This window comes from Myotis nattereri, assembly GCF_964212035.1.
Source record: "Myotis nattereri genome assembly, chromosome: 9".
NCBI classification, from domain to species: Eukaryota; Metazoa; Chordata; class Mammalia; order Chiroptera; family Vespertilionidae; genus Myotis; species Myotis nattereri.
Genome location: NC_138084.1, coordinates 30774617 through 30791479, shown reverse-complemented (window position 1 = coordinate 30791479; position 16863 = coordinate 30774617). Strand labels below are relative to the sequence as shown.

General features: G+C 39.3%; 1 protein-coding gene across 1 annotated transcript in view; it reads right to left on the bottom strand.

Annotated features, from left to right (window-relative positions):
• PIK3C2A (phosphatidylinositol-4-phosphate 3-kinase catalytic subunit type 2 alpha) overlaps positions 1-16863 on the bottom strand; it is a 96275-nt gene that overhangs the window by 48552 nt on the left and 30860 nt on the right. Inside the window, exons 3-4 of the mRNA XM_081099610.1 lie at positions 5381-5484; positions 346-503 (exon numbers count right to left, since the gene is read on the bottom strand). Coding sequence (XP_080955736.1) covers positions 346-503; positions 5381-5484 — 262 coding nt within the window. The remainder of the gene's footprint in view (positions 1-345; positions 504-5380; positions 5485-16863) is intronic.

Here is a 16863-nt window from a genome sequence, read left to right as displayed (position 1 = left end):
TTGATTTTTTATTTAATTAGCTATCTATTGGCCTTTTTATGTAATGTTTTTGGGCCTTGGCCAAGAGCCACTGACTAACCAAAGTTACTCAGTATTTTTCAGAGAAATATGTACAGTAGTTACAAAGGTAAACTGTTTTCCCACTGGTCCTAACTAGGAAAGTATCCAAATGAAATGCCAACTTTTTGAAAAGGATAACTAATGAATGTTAAGTATTTTACCATATTCACACACACACATTTTTAAAAACAGAGTTGTTTTCTTAAGAGAATGAAAATTATTAACATTTTAAACATTTTCTCTCTAATCAGAGCAAAACAGGATGGTTGGGAACTACAAACTTACCATCACATGTAAAAGTAACTGGTAGTTGAAATCCTTCAATTTCAATGGAGACCTTCACGCTAGCATTCTCTCCACATATGTTTCTTTGCACTGTGACTGGACTTAACAAATAGCCTGGATTTGTGCAGTGATTGGTATATGGAAAGTTAGTCTTTAATCTGTTCACAAGAAAGAAGAAATTAAATTCTTTTTTAAAGCTGCATTTATTTGAGCCCTGAACAAGGCTTTGCATGCTTACAGCTATTCAATTCTGTGCCTTTGTTCAATTCTAGAGCAGTTCATGAGAACTGCAATGAATGGACCCCTGTCAAAACTCCAAATACCAGAATTTGCCTTTTAAATCAAAGGAATTCAAGGAAAGAGATTAAGTACTGCCAGGATATCTTTTGTAGCATTATCAACATTAACCGAGCACACACTGGACACATAACATTAAATGAGGTGCTCTGTTTCAGATTCTTTTGCTACACAATATAATTACACAAAATGGTACATTTTTAACAAATACTGATAATATAGGTGATGCAGCCCTAAATTGTAACTGCCAGAGGAATAAAAGGTTTGTTGTCTTTTAAAACATCTTTTTTCTAAGGTTCTTTTTCCTATACATTGTTTCTGGTTGTTAGACAATGATTTAAAAGTACAGACACACAACATAGAAAATGGATTTTACAGTGCTATGAGGACTTTATTTCTTCAAAGTAATTTCTAAAACACAGGGAATTTCCTATAAATGTACTCGTAACATTCATAGATATTCAGAGGAGCAATATAGTTTAAATTTAAATATACGAGCACGGTGTATAGCTCATCTCCAGACAGTACTTCTGTTATCAGAAGACAAAAGAGGATTTGATGCCTTCTTTAAACTAAGGAGCTTCTTTTTAACTTTTTTTCTGGATGTTAGAAGATGAGTTCCAATCTTCCCATCTACTTTTTTCACAGAGCTATAAAATGAAATGAATACTGGAAGTGCTGCCTATTTGCTTCTGTAGAGATTAAAACAATTAAGTCACAAGGGAAAAAAGAGCCATTCATTTCTTCAAGGGACATCTCCTCCTGACTTCAATCTCCAAGGTCACAGGAGAACAAGAGAAGTTCCTAGAACAGGGTTTCAAAAGCACCTCTATTTCAGTGCTCACTTCAGCAGCACATGTACTAAAACTGGAATGATACATAGAGGATTAGCATGGCCCTTGTGCAAGGATGACACACACATTTTTGAAGCCTAAAAACACACAAAAAAACCCACTTCTGCTTTCTACTGCTCTGAAATATTTGTTGTAATCATTCTCTACTAAAGAAAATAAAAATAAAATTACAAGAAGAACTCATTCTTTCTTTAGTTCATTTTTGGGTTTCATATTACACAAGCCAGGGTGTGTGTGTGTGTATAAATAAAAAATAATCATTTTAATAGAGCGTGGGCCTGCGGACCAAAGGGTCCTGGGTTCCATTCCGGTCAAGGGCACATACCTTGGTTGCAGGCTCTTCCCCAGGCCGGGAGCATGCAGGAGGCAACCTATCAATGTGTCTCTCTCACATCAATGTTTCTCTCTGTCTTTCCCTCTCTCTTCCACTCTCTCTAAAAATCAATGGAAAAATATCCTTTGGTGAGGATTAAAAATAAACAAACCAATGTTTGACCAAAAAAAAAAAATCATTGTAGATTACTGGCAGTCTTTGTAAATAACTCAAAGATTCAAGTAGTGAGAAAAGGCAGATCATAGAGAGCCTAATTTCTTAAATTAAATGCAATAGTCATTCAACAGTTTCATAGAAAACACACAGGACTTCTGGAGAAAATTAAAGGGATTAGATCAGCGGTTCTCAACCCGTGGGGCGCAACCTCTTTGGGGGTCGAATGACCCTTTCACAGGGGTCGCCTAAGATCATCAGAAAACACATATATAATTACATATTGTTTTTGTGGTTAATCACTATTCTTTAATTATGTTCAATTTGTAACAATGAAATTGGGGGTCACCACAACATGAGGAACTGTATTAAAGGGTCGTGGCATTAGGAAGGTTGAGAACCACTGGACTAGATGAACACATAACAGATTATTTCCAAATCACTAAAGTAAAAGATTATTCCCAAATTGTTAACCACACAAACATAATGATATAATGGCATAGCTAATTTCTAATAAATGCAATTTGTGTAATAAGTCATCCAAACTGTCTCTTATTTTAAATGCATAGTGAAAAATATGAGTTTTAAAAATCCAGTTAAGGAGGAACCAAGATGGCAGCGTAAGGTACAGACCTGTGCGTGCTGCCTCCCACAACAACATTGAAACTACCAACTATAAGACAAACAGCTATCATTCAGAGCCACGGGAAAGCTGGCCCAGTGGAAACGCTACAACTGGAAGGAAATAAAGAAGAGCATTGAGACTGAGTAGGATGTACAGAGGCGCCAAGAACAGAGGTACGGAGTTGTGCGCCAGGCGGGCTGCAACTGGATGCACGTTTTTTTTCAATCGGAAGGGGTTACAAACTCTCGAATCCACTGAGCTTGTTTGTGGCAGGATTCTGAGGTCCCAGACCCCTACAGGGAGAGGCGGGATGGCCTTGCAGCGGGTTGGAGAGCGAGGGTGGCTCTGTCATGGAGCTGCTCACCGGCACTCGGGGACGCGGAGACGTGGAGTCGCGGAGAGGCGAGGAGTCGCAGAGACGCCATTGCTCTTTGCTTCGCCCTCGTTATTCCCGGAGCCCCCTCCCTACTCAATTTACATCCCCGACCAAGCTGTGCCAGTGGCACAAAAGGAACCACCTGTGCTTTTGCAGCCTAACCCAACAAACTGTAGATTTCAACTCCTCGCATACATAAGGGACACACTCAAGAGGCAGAACCAGGTTCAGAGGATGCACCGGCGACATGGAACCGCTGTACCAGCAAACGCACAAGCAGGTCCACCAGATCCAGTCTCACATGGGACGCTGGGAGATGGCAGACAAGCCGTCTGTGCACTTAGTAGAAAATGAAATCCAAGCAAGCATACCAGATATTCAGCCACCAGGAACACCTGGAGATTTTGTCCAGCAAGGAGCCGCCCAACGAAAGACAGAATGCCAAACTTTGTGTTACCAGTTAAAGTACGATGTCCAGCACCTGCACACTGCTCTCAGAAACTTCCAGCATTATCGATAGGCAAGGGAGCAGCAGGAGAGACAGCGAAAGGAGCTTCTGAATCGCACTTTTACCCCCAACGTGGGATGCGACGGCCCCTGCGAGGCTGAGACAACCCCAGTGAGGCTGAGATGGCCCCTGTGAGGCTGAGACGGCCCCTGTGAGGCTGAGACGGCCCCTGAGAGGTTGAGACGGCCCCTGTGAGGCTGAGACGGCCCCTGTGAGGCTGAGACGGCCCCTGTGAGGCTGTGACGGCCCCTGTGAGGCTGAGACAGTCCCTGTGAGGCTGAGATGGCCCCTGTAAGGCTGAGACGGCCCCTGGGAAGCTGAGAAAAACACCACATGATCTCACTCATTTATGGATAATAAAGACCATTATAAACTGATGAAGAAAAATAGATAGAGGCAGAGCAGCATTGAACAGACTGTCAAACTACAATGGGAAGCCTGGGGAGGGTTGGGGGGGGGGGCGGTAAGAAATCAACCGAAGGACTTGTATGCATGCATATAAGAATAACCAATGGACACAAGACACTGGGGGGTAGTGGAGGCCAGGGGAATGTCAAGGGCGGGGGGAGGGGGGGGGGAGGAGACGTGTAATACTCTTTGTAATACTTTCAGAAATAAATCAAAATTAAATTTAAAAAAAAATCCAGTTAAGAGTCATCTTTGCAGGGAAGAAAAAGTGGCTCTACTGATATTTTTCTTCTTTTTCCCCCCTAGGGTATTCTGCAGAAAAGAAATTCTGGTTAAAAGGTAACATAAAGAAAGACAGTTTTAATGAAATATTACCAAGAGTCTAGAAAATCTAGTTGAATAGAAAGTCCATCAAATAACATTAAAATAATGTACCTACTCAAAAATTATCTGCAAGTCCCAAACTCTGCTTTGCTTAAAGCAAATCACACTAGGGAAAATATGGAATTAAGAATAAATTCCCATGGTGGTGATCTACTTTCCCTTCTTTTGATAACATATCTCATCCCCCTTAGCCACTTCCACTTTTTCCTTTCAGAGTTTTTTTCTATCTGGTGTGAACTGAGAGGACTCCATTTCGTCTTTGCTAGCAAGACCATTAGATTATGAAATCTAACCTATCAGTGGTTGTATCTCCTGCCTTCAAAACCTCATCTGCAGTGGAAGAAAAGGAAGACAGAAGGATAGAAAATTAGAAAACAGAATACAAAGGGAGGAGGGATCCTTACAGTGTATGAATTCCTGGATCTGGCTGTCACTTAGCTCTGTCCTATATCAGCTTGTAAACTGATACTAGTACATAATCTTTCTTGATTTAAACTAGTTTGAGGTGGGTCCAGCTAATACGGTGATATAATGGAAAGAAAACACACTGAACCAGAGGCAAAAGAAACCTGGAGGAATAGTTCAGTAAGCTTGGTAGGTAACTTCTCTGAGTCTCAATTTCCTCATCTATAAATATTAGACAGATTTAAGATTAAAAGAACATTTTAGAAATGCATTTTTTTAACCTTCAGAAAATATACTTGCTCCTCTAATGGTGCCTGTTATCTCTTACAGAAGTATGACAGTATTTTGAATGCTAGAAAAGTATGTAGCAAAACAAAGTGTCCCTAAGACAAAAAAAAGCATTATCTAAGTGTACTGAAACTTGAATGTTTAAGCCATAGTTTCACTGGTTAATAGATTATCAGATGTCTACTGCATGACCTCAATCTTTCTTCTAAATACTTAAAAACCTAACAGATAAAAATATACGTTCAACTGTAGTTTATGTGCCAATTGAAATTTTAAGCCACAGGGAGAAAATTATTAAAAACTTGAAGAATTTAGAATTATTAGTGCTAAGTTAATTTTCAATAAATATTTAAGCAAGCATTTAATAAAAAATAATCTTTAATTTATAAAAAAATGTCCTTACTTTGTAATGGACTGACAAAAAGCTGCTACTTCCTCGTTCTGCACTTCAATTTCTTGTAGAAGAGAACTTCCAGTTGGCAAACTACTGGTCCCATTTGGGTCTTTCTGTAATCAAAAAAGTATTTTTATTTTAAAAGTAAAAGATACCCAAAATGCTAAATAGCAGCATAGTACAAACACATTTTTACAAAGATATGGAGGTAAAATAAATGACATTAGTAACAGTTTTAAATTATGGACTTTTCTATCCATAAAAGTAATGCCAACTAAACTTTATTTTAAAATTCATTGGTTTTATTTGCTCGAAAAGTAGAAAGATGCTGTTCTTTGTGTTGGTTAGTAAAAATGTAATGCTAGCCTGGCCGATGTTGCTCAGTGGTTGAGTGTTGACCCATGAATCAAGAGGTCCCAGGTTCAATTGGGCAAATGCCTGGGTTGCTCGATTCCCAGTAGGAGGCAGCTGATCAATGTTTCTCTTTCATCGATGTTTCCATCTCTCTCTCCCTCTCTTTGAAGTCAATAAAAATATATTTTTTAAAAAAAGAATGGAATGCTGAAAACATTTTCATTCAAATACTTCCTGAAATAAACACAAAGTTAACAGCTGAATGAAATTAAAGGACTAGCCCTTATTTTACAAAAATGAAGAGAGAAGCCTATTTGGGACTTCCCTAATAAATCAGCAATTCTATATACAGGGTGGGGCAAAAGCCGGTTTACAGTTGTGAGTACACAAAACAGAGTTTACTCTTGTATATTATTTATTAATTATTGTATTATTTTCCATACAAACAACAGTAAACCTACTTTTGCCCCACCCTGTATTTAACTTAGGCCTTCAATTCCAACAAAGCAGCTGGTTCCTTACACAAGACAATGAGATCTAGGAGTTAGTGGACATTTTCTATGATAATAAACTTATACAAACAACCCAATAGTCCTTCAAAAGTTAAGTTTATGTCTGATCGAAATTCGTGTGCAACCTTTAGGAGATAAATTCGCCACCCAAGCAAAGGCAAATTGCAGAGTTCATAAGTAGAGGCATTTTGGTTACTACATAAAAATACTTAATTTGGCACAAATTTCAAATGTAAACTTCCATTAAAATTAGAATTAGAATGTTAAACAATTAAAAATTAAGTGAATCAGTCCTAGCCCGTTTGGCTCAGTGGATAGAGCAACGACCTGCAGACTGAAGGGTCCCAGGTTCGGTTTCAGTCAAGGGCACATGCCCAGGTTGTGGGCTTGATCCCCAGTTGGGGGCCTGCAGGAGGCAGCTAATCAATGATTCTCTCTCATCATTGATGTTTCTATGTCTTGCTCCCTCTCCCTTCCTCTCTGAAATTAATAAAAAGATATGTTTTTTAAAAAGTAAGTGAATCAGAGCACTGTGTATAAACATCAAGAGTTGTAATGGATTTCAATGAACATTTTGTCAGAAAATTAAACTGGAAACTTAGGGCAATAATTCCTTTATGAATTTTCTTCTTTTAAAACGTGGCAGAGACCTTTCTGCTAGAATGTGATATGCACATTTGGGGAAGAAAAACAAACAAGTCTTGAGTTCCAGAAAATCGCAACTAAAAATAACAAAGCTTATAAGAAAAAGAGGTAAGGCTGATTACTCAAAATCATTGTAACTTCATAACCAAAGCCCCAACTAACACAATAAAAAGATCTTATAAAAATACTAGCAAAATGAAGTCTCCACTTGAATTTGTACCTAGCATTATCCTGGAGCTCCTGCCTCCTCATTTATGATATGGATTCTTGAGGGCATTTATTAAAAATATCATCTAGACTATAGATTTCTTCAATAAACAAAGTTCTTAATGCAAAGAAAATGTCTTCACAACAGTTAATGTATTCACTGCTTCACCAGAGAGCTTAACACTGTGGAATATGAAACCATTCTTAAAGCTACTTATCCAACTACCATTTTTACTAATACACTTCTGCAAGATTTTCAGTGTTTTCCTTAATATTTTCTTATATTACTAATACTTTCTCTTCAATTGTCAGAAAGTCTGTTGATTGTTTTAAAATGTTAATATGCTGGTAAAGATTATGTGTGAACTGATGCTACTTCCCCATTATACTGACATCAATCTCATATTTAACAATTACATCCATTAATTTGTGTTACAGAAAAAAAGCACTGGAGTAAACAGACCATACTGCCCTAAAATACTGAGATTTGTTGTTCCTAACAAATCCTTTGGTCTGACATTCCAACCTTGTCATAATCTAATCCAATCATATTTCTGAGAACTTCCTAAATGATCTCTATGTTCCAGTTAGCTTGAATCATATCCTGTTCCTAATAAAACACAAATGAGCTTTCCTGCCCTCTGAAACTTTGTCTTCAATGCTTTCCTCGTAAATTTCCCTCAGAAGTAAAAAAAAACCACAAACTATTAATTTTAAGGTCCAACAGAATGCCACTTCATTTATGCCTTTTTTATGTTACTCAGTATGAAGCAATTCTTCCCTCCTAGCTCTTTTAAGTACTTACTTAGCCTGAACCAAACACTGCATCATTATATCCTATTTAATATTTTTCCTAATGTGAAAGCTCCTTAAAGATAAAAATCAAATTTTACTTAATTTTATATATTTTTTAGAACTTCATATGTAGTTCAGAAGGCACTCAACCATTGGTTCAATTTGTTGAATGTTTTGTTCCCTCTAAAAAAAAAAGTTAAAAGTCATTTAATACTTCACACCCATTAGAATAGCCCGGCTGGTGTGGCTCAGTAGTTGAGCGTCAATCCGCGAACCAAGAGATCCCTGCTTTGATTCCTGGTCGGGGCACATGCCCAGGTTGTGAGGTTGTGGGCTCTATCCTCAGTGGGGGGTGTGCAGGAGGCAACTGATCGAAGTCTCTCTTTTATCAATGTTTCTATCCTTCTCCCTTCCTCTCTCTCTCTCTAAAATCAATTTTTTAAAAAGACACTTTCTTAAAAACAACAACACAGGAAACAAATGATGGTGAGAATGTGAAGACAATGGAATCCTTATGCACTATTAGTAGTAATGTAAAATTGTACAGTCTCTGTGGAAAAACAGTATGGTGGTTTCCAAAACAACTAAAAATAAAACTACCATATAACCCAGCATTTTCATTTCGGAGTACATACTCAGAAAACTTGAGAGTAGTTCTTGAAGAGATATTAGTATACCCATGTTCATAGTGGCATTATTTACAACTAGAGGCCCGGTGCACGAAATTCATGGGGGGGGTGAGTGTCCCCTCAACCTGGCCTGTGCCCTCTTGCAGCCCAGAAGCCCCATGATGGATTGCCCCGCAGAGGGAGGCACCGCCCACCAGGGCCTCCCTCTGCAGGGTGATAATGGGGCAATGGTAGGGCCCCCAAACAATCACGCTGCACCTGCCTTGGCTGGCGTGGCACCAGTGGGTGTCATAGCGTGGTCATCTGGACAGTCATTCCGCTGTTTGGCCGTTAGGTTCATTTGCATATTCCACTTTTATCATTATAGACTAGAGGCCCGGTGCACAAAAATTTGTGCGCTCGGGGGGAGGGCGGGGTCCCTCCGCCCGGTCTGTGCCCTCTCGCAGTCTGGGACCCCTCGGGAGATAACGACCTGCTGGCTTAGGCCTGCTCCCGGGTGGCAGAGGGCAGGCCCAATCCCTAGGTGCAGCCCCTGGTCGGGCTCAGAGCAGGGCCGATTGGGGGGTTGGGGCACCGCCCCCTGTCACGCACAGAGCAGGGCCAATCAGGGGGTCGGGGCGCTGCCCCGTCATGCACAGAGCAGGGCCCATCAGGGGGTTGAGGAGCCCCCCTCTGTCACTCACAGAGTAGGGCCGATAGGGGAGTTGGGGCACCGCTCCCTGTCACACACAGAGCAGGGCGGATCAGGGGGTTGGGGCGCCGCCACTCTCACACTCAGGGCAGGGCCAATGGGGAGGTTATGGCTCTACCCCGTCACACAGAGCAGGGCCGATCAGGGGGTTGGGGCGCCGCACCCTGTCACACACAGAGCCGCAGGGCGATCAGGGATTGGGGAGCTCCCCGCTATCAGGCACAGAGCAGGCCTGATCAGGAGGTTGGGGCGCCTTCCCCTGTCACGAACAGAGCAGGGCAGATAGGGAGGTTGTGGCCCCGCCCCCTGTCACACACAGAGCTGCAGGGCGATCAGGGGGTTTGGACGCTGCCCCGTCACACTGATCCCGGTGCCGGGAGGCCTCGCGGCTCTGCTGATCCTGGTGCTAGGAGGCATATTACCCTTTTACTATATAGGATAGAGGCCTGGTGCACGGGTGGGGCCGGCTGGTTTGCTCTGAAGGGTGTCCTGGATCAGGGTGGGGGTCCCCACTGGGGTGCCTAGCCAGCTTGGATGAGGGGATGATGGCTGTTTGCAGCTGGTCACACACCCTTCAGGGTGGGGGTTCCCAGTGGGGTGCCTGGCCAGTCTGGGTGAGGGGCTGAGGGCTGTTTTCAGGTTGGCGGGTGACTGAAGCTCCCAACCGCTTCATTTTTTCTTGTTTTTTTTTATCCTGGGCCAGCTTTAGCTCTGAGGCTTGGCTCCAGCTCTAAAGCCTCCGCTGCTGAAAGCAGGTATCTGGTTTGTTTGGGTTCTATAATCGAAACACTGTTTCAACTCCAGCTCTGAGATCCCGGCTGGCTGAAAGCAGGTTTCTGGAGTTTGTTTAGCTTCTATATTTGTAACAATGTTTCAAACTGCAAGCTCAGAGGCTGGCAAGGCAGGCGGGGAACGTTGGAGTCCTCCATCACTGAAACAAGGAAGGCTCATGTTCGCTTCAAGCTGCCTGGCTGCTGGCCGCCATCTTGGCTGGCAGTTAATTTGCATATCGCCCTGATTAGCCAATGGGAAGGGTAGCGGAGGTACGGCTAATTACCATGTTTCTCTTTTATTAGATAGGATAGCTAAAATGTAGAAGCAACCAAGTGGCCATCAACAGATGAACAGATAAACAAAAAGATATATACCTACAACAGAGTATTATTTAGCCTTAAAAAATAAATTCTGCAATATGCTACAACATGGATGGACCTTGAGGACATTTTGCTAAATTAAATAAGCTGGTCATAAAAAACAAATACTGTATGGCTCCACTTACACAAGGCACTTAAGAGTATTCAAAGATCAAAAAGACAAAATGGCCCTAGCCGATTTGGCTCAGTGGATAGAGCACTGGCCTGTGGACCAAAGGGGTCCCAGGTTTGATTCCAGTCAAGGGCTCGTACCTTGGTTGCAGGCTCCTCTCCAGCCCAGGCCCTGATCTGGGTTCATGCAGGAGGCAACCAATCGATGTGTTTCTCTCACATCACTGTTTCTCTCTGTCTTTCCCCTCTCTCTTCCACTCTCCCTAAAAATCAATGGAAAAATATACTCGAGTGAGGATTAACAACAAAAATGAAAAAGACAAAATATATAATGGTGGTTGCCAGGAGTTTGGGGGAAGAAAAATGAGAAGTTGTTTAATTAGAGTATAGAATTTCAGTTTTACAAGGTAAGAAGAGTTATAAGGATAAATGGTGGTAATGGCTGCACAACAATATAAATATATTTAATACCACTGAACTGTAATCTTAAAAGAGGCCAAGAGGGTAAATTTTGTTACTTGTATTTTAGCACAATCGAAAAAATATTTAGCAATTACTGAGCATTTATTACATGTCTGGCTTTGCTGTAAGCAATGTACTGGTAGATATGTATGCATTATTTATTTCTAACCAAGTCCTAGTACAGGGGTGGGCAACCACTGGCACACGTGCCAAACATGGCATGCCAGTAACTAACTTTTGCTGGCACTTGAAACCCTCTCTTATAATCTTCCATTTACAATTTCTTTTCTTAATATCGACTTTTTAATTTTTCAGATAAATTCAGTGTAGGTGCATCTTAGATAAATAAATAATTTTATATAACAAGTTATATTAAAAACCATAGACATGGATTGACAAGAGAGGGGAAGAGCAATTTCTATGTCTCTGCCTTAACTCTCCCTGCCTTCCTAGATCCGACCAGTGTTTTGGTTTCATCCACATACGCTTGTGAATCTTTGTTCTCAGTGATGAATTTTGTTAAGCCTCGTAATAGGAGTAGCCTGACGGATGAAAGTAGTAGCTCGTGCATATCTCTGAAGGTCACGAAATATAAACCTGATGTAAAATCTCTGTCATCACTGATGCAGCAGCAAAAGTCCCACTGATAATATCAAATGGAGTCATAAAGTTTTCTGTCGGACTATCAGTGTACATGTATACATTAAAAAATAAATGTATTTTTCATCATCATATACTGTGATTTTTGTCGCTCGAATGAATTTTATTATTTCTTCAAGGTTCTTCACATACGTACACCTTAAGAGATATCAAGTAGGCGTAACATGTTCTCAAAAAATTAGGGTTGGCATGCAGAAGAAATTTGAGTCAGAGATTCTGCTGGTTTTGGCATGCACTCACAAAAAGGCTAGTGGGTGGGTACTATTATCCCCATTTTTCAGATTTAAAAAAAATGAGGTACAGAGAAATGAATTAACTTATATAAGGTCACACAAGTAATATATTCAGAGATAGGATTTCAACCCAGGTAGCCTAGCTTCAGAATCACATACTTAATTACCATACCAATCTACCTCTCAAGTCTCTTAAAAAAAATAATGCAATGGGAAAAACAACATATGACCTTTGCAGGAGCAATGTTATAGAAAACCTCTATTTTTGCTTGACCCAATAATCATCTTTCCTTCTTTAACTGTTTTGCATGTTTTACTTAACAGATTTTGAATCTCCTTAATAACATTTCTAGATTTTTCAAAAATCAAATGTTGCATTTTTTACAGTGCCATTCATGAATTAGGTCTTTCCTTTCAAGCAGGTTATAAGTTTCAATGGACAGTGACAAAAATAGATTATAATAACTAACTCTCTAGTCATACATTAAGGTAATAATAGGCTCTGGAAAGTTAAATAGCTGGGCTGCCAATTATTTTGTCTCAGACATTAGCATTTCTTTTTGTTTTTCTTCACTCTTTTTTAAAAAAAATATATTTTTACTGATTTCAGAGAGAAAGGGAGAGGGAGAGAGAGATAGAAACAACAATTATGAGAGAGAATCATTGATCAGCTGCCTCCTGCATGCCCTCTATTGCAACTCAGGCATGTGTTCTGACCGAGAATTGAACCATGACCTCCTGGTTCGTAGGTTGATGCTCAACTACCAAGTCACACCAGGTGGGCTCTCCACTCTTTTAAAAAAAATTTTTTTTAATTTTACACCTAGTCTCTAAGCTCTTGCCCCCAGTCCTTCTCCACTCAAACAAACTAAGCATCAAAGTATCTCTTTTCTCCATTGATCTTGCACACTTTTATGTGGCACTCAAGGTTTTGTATTTTGTACTGCAATTTATGTGCATACACAGCCTGTCTCCCTCTTCTTACTCAAATTCTTTAAGGATGAGGTTTGCAAATGATTAATATTTGTAAACCTCACAATGTATAGCCTCAAATATTTTTCAATGAATGAGACAAATGATAATCAATAAGAAAATAACTGCTAATGCTATTATCCAATATATGGAACAAAGAAAAGTCTGCTGTGGAAGATACTGAGTTCTCTAGTAAATATATTAGGCTTGGAAATTTTTAATCATAATCTAGAAATATTTTATTCCAGAAATTCTATTCCAGAGCTAAAGATCTAGATTTGAGGATCATTCATCCAATTTCTGCAATTTCCTATAGAGAAAATTTATGTCTGCTAACCGCTGTCAGCCTACATCAGGATCACTGAGAGGGCAATATCCCAGCCAAAGGGGTTTTGGGTCCAAGTTCCATCAACAGGAGACAGTCTCTTTACGAGGCTGAGGATTGCACTCATTGAAAATGAAGCTGGAACACCTCTCTCTCTCTTTCTCTCTCTTACACATTCACACGCATACACATACACACACACACACACACACACACAGATTGGTTGATTTATTATATGAAATTAAATCATGTAATTATAGAGAGTGACAAAACTCGAGAACCACAGTTGGCAAGCTGGATACCCAAGAGAGTCAAAGGTATAGCTCTAGTCTGAATCTGTCAGGCTCAAGACTCAGTAAGAGCCGATGTTTCAGTTTGAGTCTGAAGGCAGGAAAAAATCCATGTTAGAGCTCAAAGGTAGTCAGACTGGAGGAGTTCCTCATGGGCAGGAGGGTCAGCCTTTTTGTTTAAGGCTTTCAACTGATTGGACGAGTCCCACTGATATTAGGAAAGGCAATATGCCTTTATTCAATCTACTGATTCAAATATTAATCTCATCCAGAAACATCCTGACAGACACACTCAGAAGGTCTGACCAAATGCCTAAGCACTCCGTGGCACAGTCAAGTAGACACATAAACTTAACCATCACAGCCTCTCAACCATAAAGACCCACGGAGTTATATCACTATAAAAGTCTAAACCAGTAGTTTTTAAATTCTGTATCTTGGAGCCTAAAGATACAGAATTGGAACAAGAGAAAACAGGTAACAAATATTAAAGACAACCAAGAACAAAACTTCAGGCAAATGCCTATGTTTAGAAGCTAGACAAAGGAAAAGGAGTCAAAGATCATAGAATGAAAAATAGGAAGTATGATTAACTAGGGCAACAGAAGAGAAGTTTTAAAAAAAGGATGTAGTCAATTGTTGCAAGCAAAACAAAAGGGATGGACAGTGAATGTGGTCACTAGATTGACAATTAGTAGTCATATGACCAGAAATAAACTTCTGCAATATGATGGGAACAATAGAGGACAGAGAAGACTGGAAAGGAAGTAAGTACAAATTCCCTTATAAAAAATAATGGTAGAAAATACTTTGGGGAGACAGGAATAGGAAAAGAGATGAAAGAATTAAATTTTGGAAAAGGGAAGGAATATCTCTTTCCTCAATCCAGAAAGAAGGGCATATCTGAGGTGGGCAAGTACATACAAAGAATAGCCTTCACCTCAACATTAAAAAAAAAAAAAAAAAGGTAATAAGGTCATCTACTAGAAGAGAGGTGGAAAGAGTTCATTAGGGGATTAAGGAAAGCAGTGAAGATTTGAAATGATTCACAAAAACTTACCAGTATATACTTTGTAAAGCAGTTATAAGAATATGGGAAAGGTTTATGCCTACAAAAGTCCAAGGTTCATGCCACATTACCCCAAAATTAGATGGAACACAATACTAAGTTTTAAATAAATATACCATAAGCATTAAATATATATAAGTAACTATTCAGAACTTGGTTACTTCCTTGTTGAATTTTTTTTTAAGAATCCTTTTATTATCCTTTATTTATTTTTAGATATATTTTTGTTTATTTCAGAGAGGAAAGGAGAGGAAGAGAGACAGAAACATCAATGATAAAGAGAATCATTAACTGGCCACCCCCATTGGGGATCGAGCCCTGCCGGGGAATCAAACTGTGACCCCCTGGTTCATTCGTCCACACTCAACCACTGAGCCACACCAGCTGGGCTTCTTTACTGAAATTTTTTTTAAAAATTTACAGAAAAGACTTCAGTAACCTATCAAAATAGAGTATTACAATCAGCTAGATAATAAAAATCATGTTTTGTTCAGGTTTCCCTCACCTTTAAAATTAATAATAGACAATGGGAATATAAGTTTATAACATTAATATAATTAACTTTTAGAAAGAGTAAATATCCACAGAACTTTGCAGAACCACTTCTATGAAAATAATTTAATTCATTACTCAAATATATAAATGTGCTCAATGTAGCTAAATATATAGCTATTAACTCAAAGTCTGATTTAAATTTAAATTGCCATAAGATAGTTTTAAGTAGTATTCCTTTTCTTGGTTTTATTCACAAAACATCTGAACTAAAGTATTTAGACTACTATTAACAAAACAAGACATTAAAAGGAAATAGGAAGTAAGCTTGCTGAGTAAGAAAAACACCCTTCTGAGTTTTCACCACAAAGCATAAAATTCTAACAGCTTTGAAAAGAATAATTAAGTATATAAAGTAACTAAAGAAAACAGACTTCACAATCTTATTTCCCAACAAAATATATAAACCTTAAGGGAAAGCTGTTAATTAGAGATGAATAGTGTATGAAAAATTAAAAGCTCCATCTAATATTTGTGCCACAAACTTCCAACATTACTAGTGTTCTGTTTGCCTCTCCCTTTTTGGCCTAAATGAAACCAAACTTTATCTTCTTGTACACAAAGAAAATGATAAAATCTTGTGTTAATAAAAGGGCTTAGAACTTTTTTTTAAATATAGAAAACCTTTTACAGCATTTTTAACAGGTGCACACCAAACTTCTGATTGAAGACCTTCAGTAATTGTACATTAACAACCTATTGGCTACTTTCATAAATAACTTTGTTGACATTTACCTATTATACCTGCCCCCCTGAATTTTCTTTCCTTGTTTTACTTTTGGGTACAATAAATTTTAAAATTAAGTTACTAAATTGAATTTCTCAATTCACAGAGAAATATATAAACAAATAAGATTTGCTTAATTTTTTAAAATATATTTTATTGATTTTTTACAGAGAGGAAGGGAGAGGGATAGAGAGTTAGAAACATTGATGAGAGAGAAACATCGATCAGCTGCCTCCTGCACACCCCCGACTGGGGATGTGCCCACAACCAAGGCACATGCCCTTGACTGGAATTGAACCTGGGACCCTTCAGTCCGCAGGTCAACGCTCCATCCACTGAGCCAAACCGGTTAGGGCGATATGCTTAATTTTTAAGTTTTCTATAAAATATTTAACTTTCAGTACCTGCTATCACTTGTCTCTATTAAAATGTAACACAATGCTTGCTACTTAATGTAGCACAAAGTAACATGCTTAACGTATTAACATATTGAAAATTTTAGTATATCACTATTTCATCTTTATTAGAATACTGTGGGCCCTGGCTGGGTAACTCAGTTGGTTAGAGCATAGTCCTATACACCAGAGGGTGGTGGGTTTGATTCCTGGTCAGGGGACATACCCAGGCTGCAGGTTTGATTCCAGGTTGGGGCACATGCAGGAGGCAACCAAACAATGTTTCTCTCTCACATTGATGTTTTTCTCTTTCTCTTTCTCTCTCTCTCTCTCTCTCTCTCTCTCTCTCTCTCTCTCTCTCCCTTCCTCTCTGTAAAATTTTTTTAAAAAATTGTAATTATAAAAGCAAAATACAAGTCTGCAATTAAGTATACTACATTTGGAAAGGAAAAGTCTAAACCCTGCTGCCTCTCTTCTGAGGGAAGACATCCTGCCCAGCCACCCTTAACTAATTTTTCCAAATAGTTAAGACTATATGAACTTGACAACTACACCATATAATCAACAATCAATAATAATAAAAGGGTAATCTGCTAATTAACCAGACGTCCTTCTGGATGTCCTTCCTTCTGGACCAAGCCGCAGCGGGTGGGGGCCGAGGCAGAGGTGAACAAATTTTGTGCATCGGGCCTCTAGTCCTATATAATAA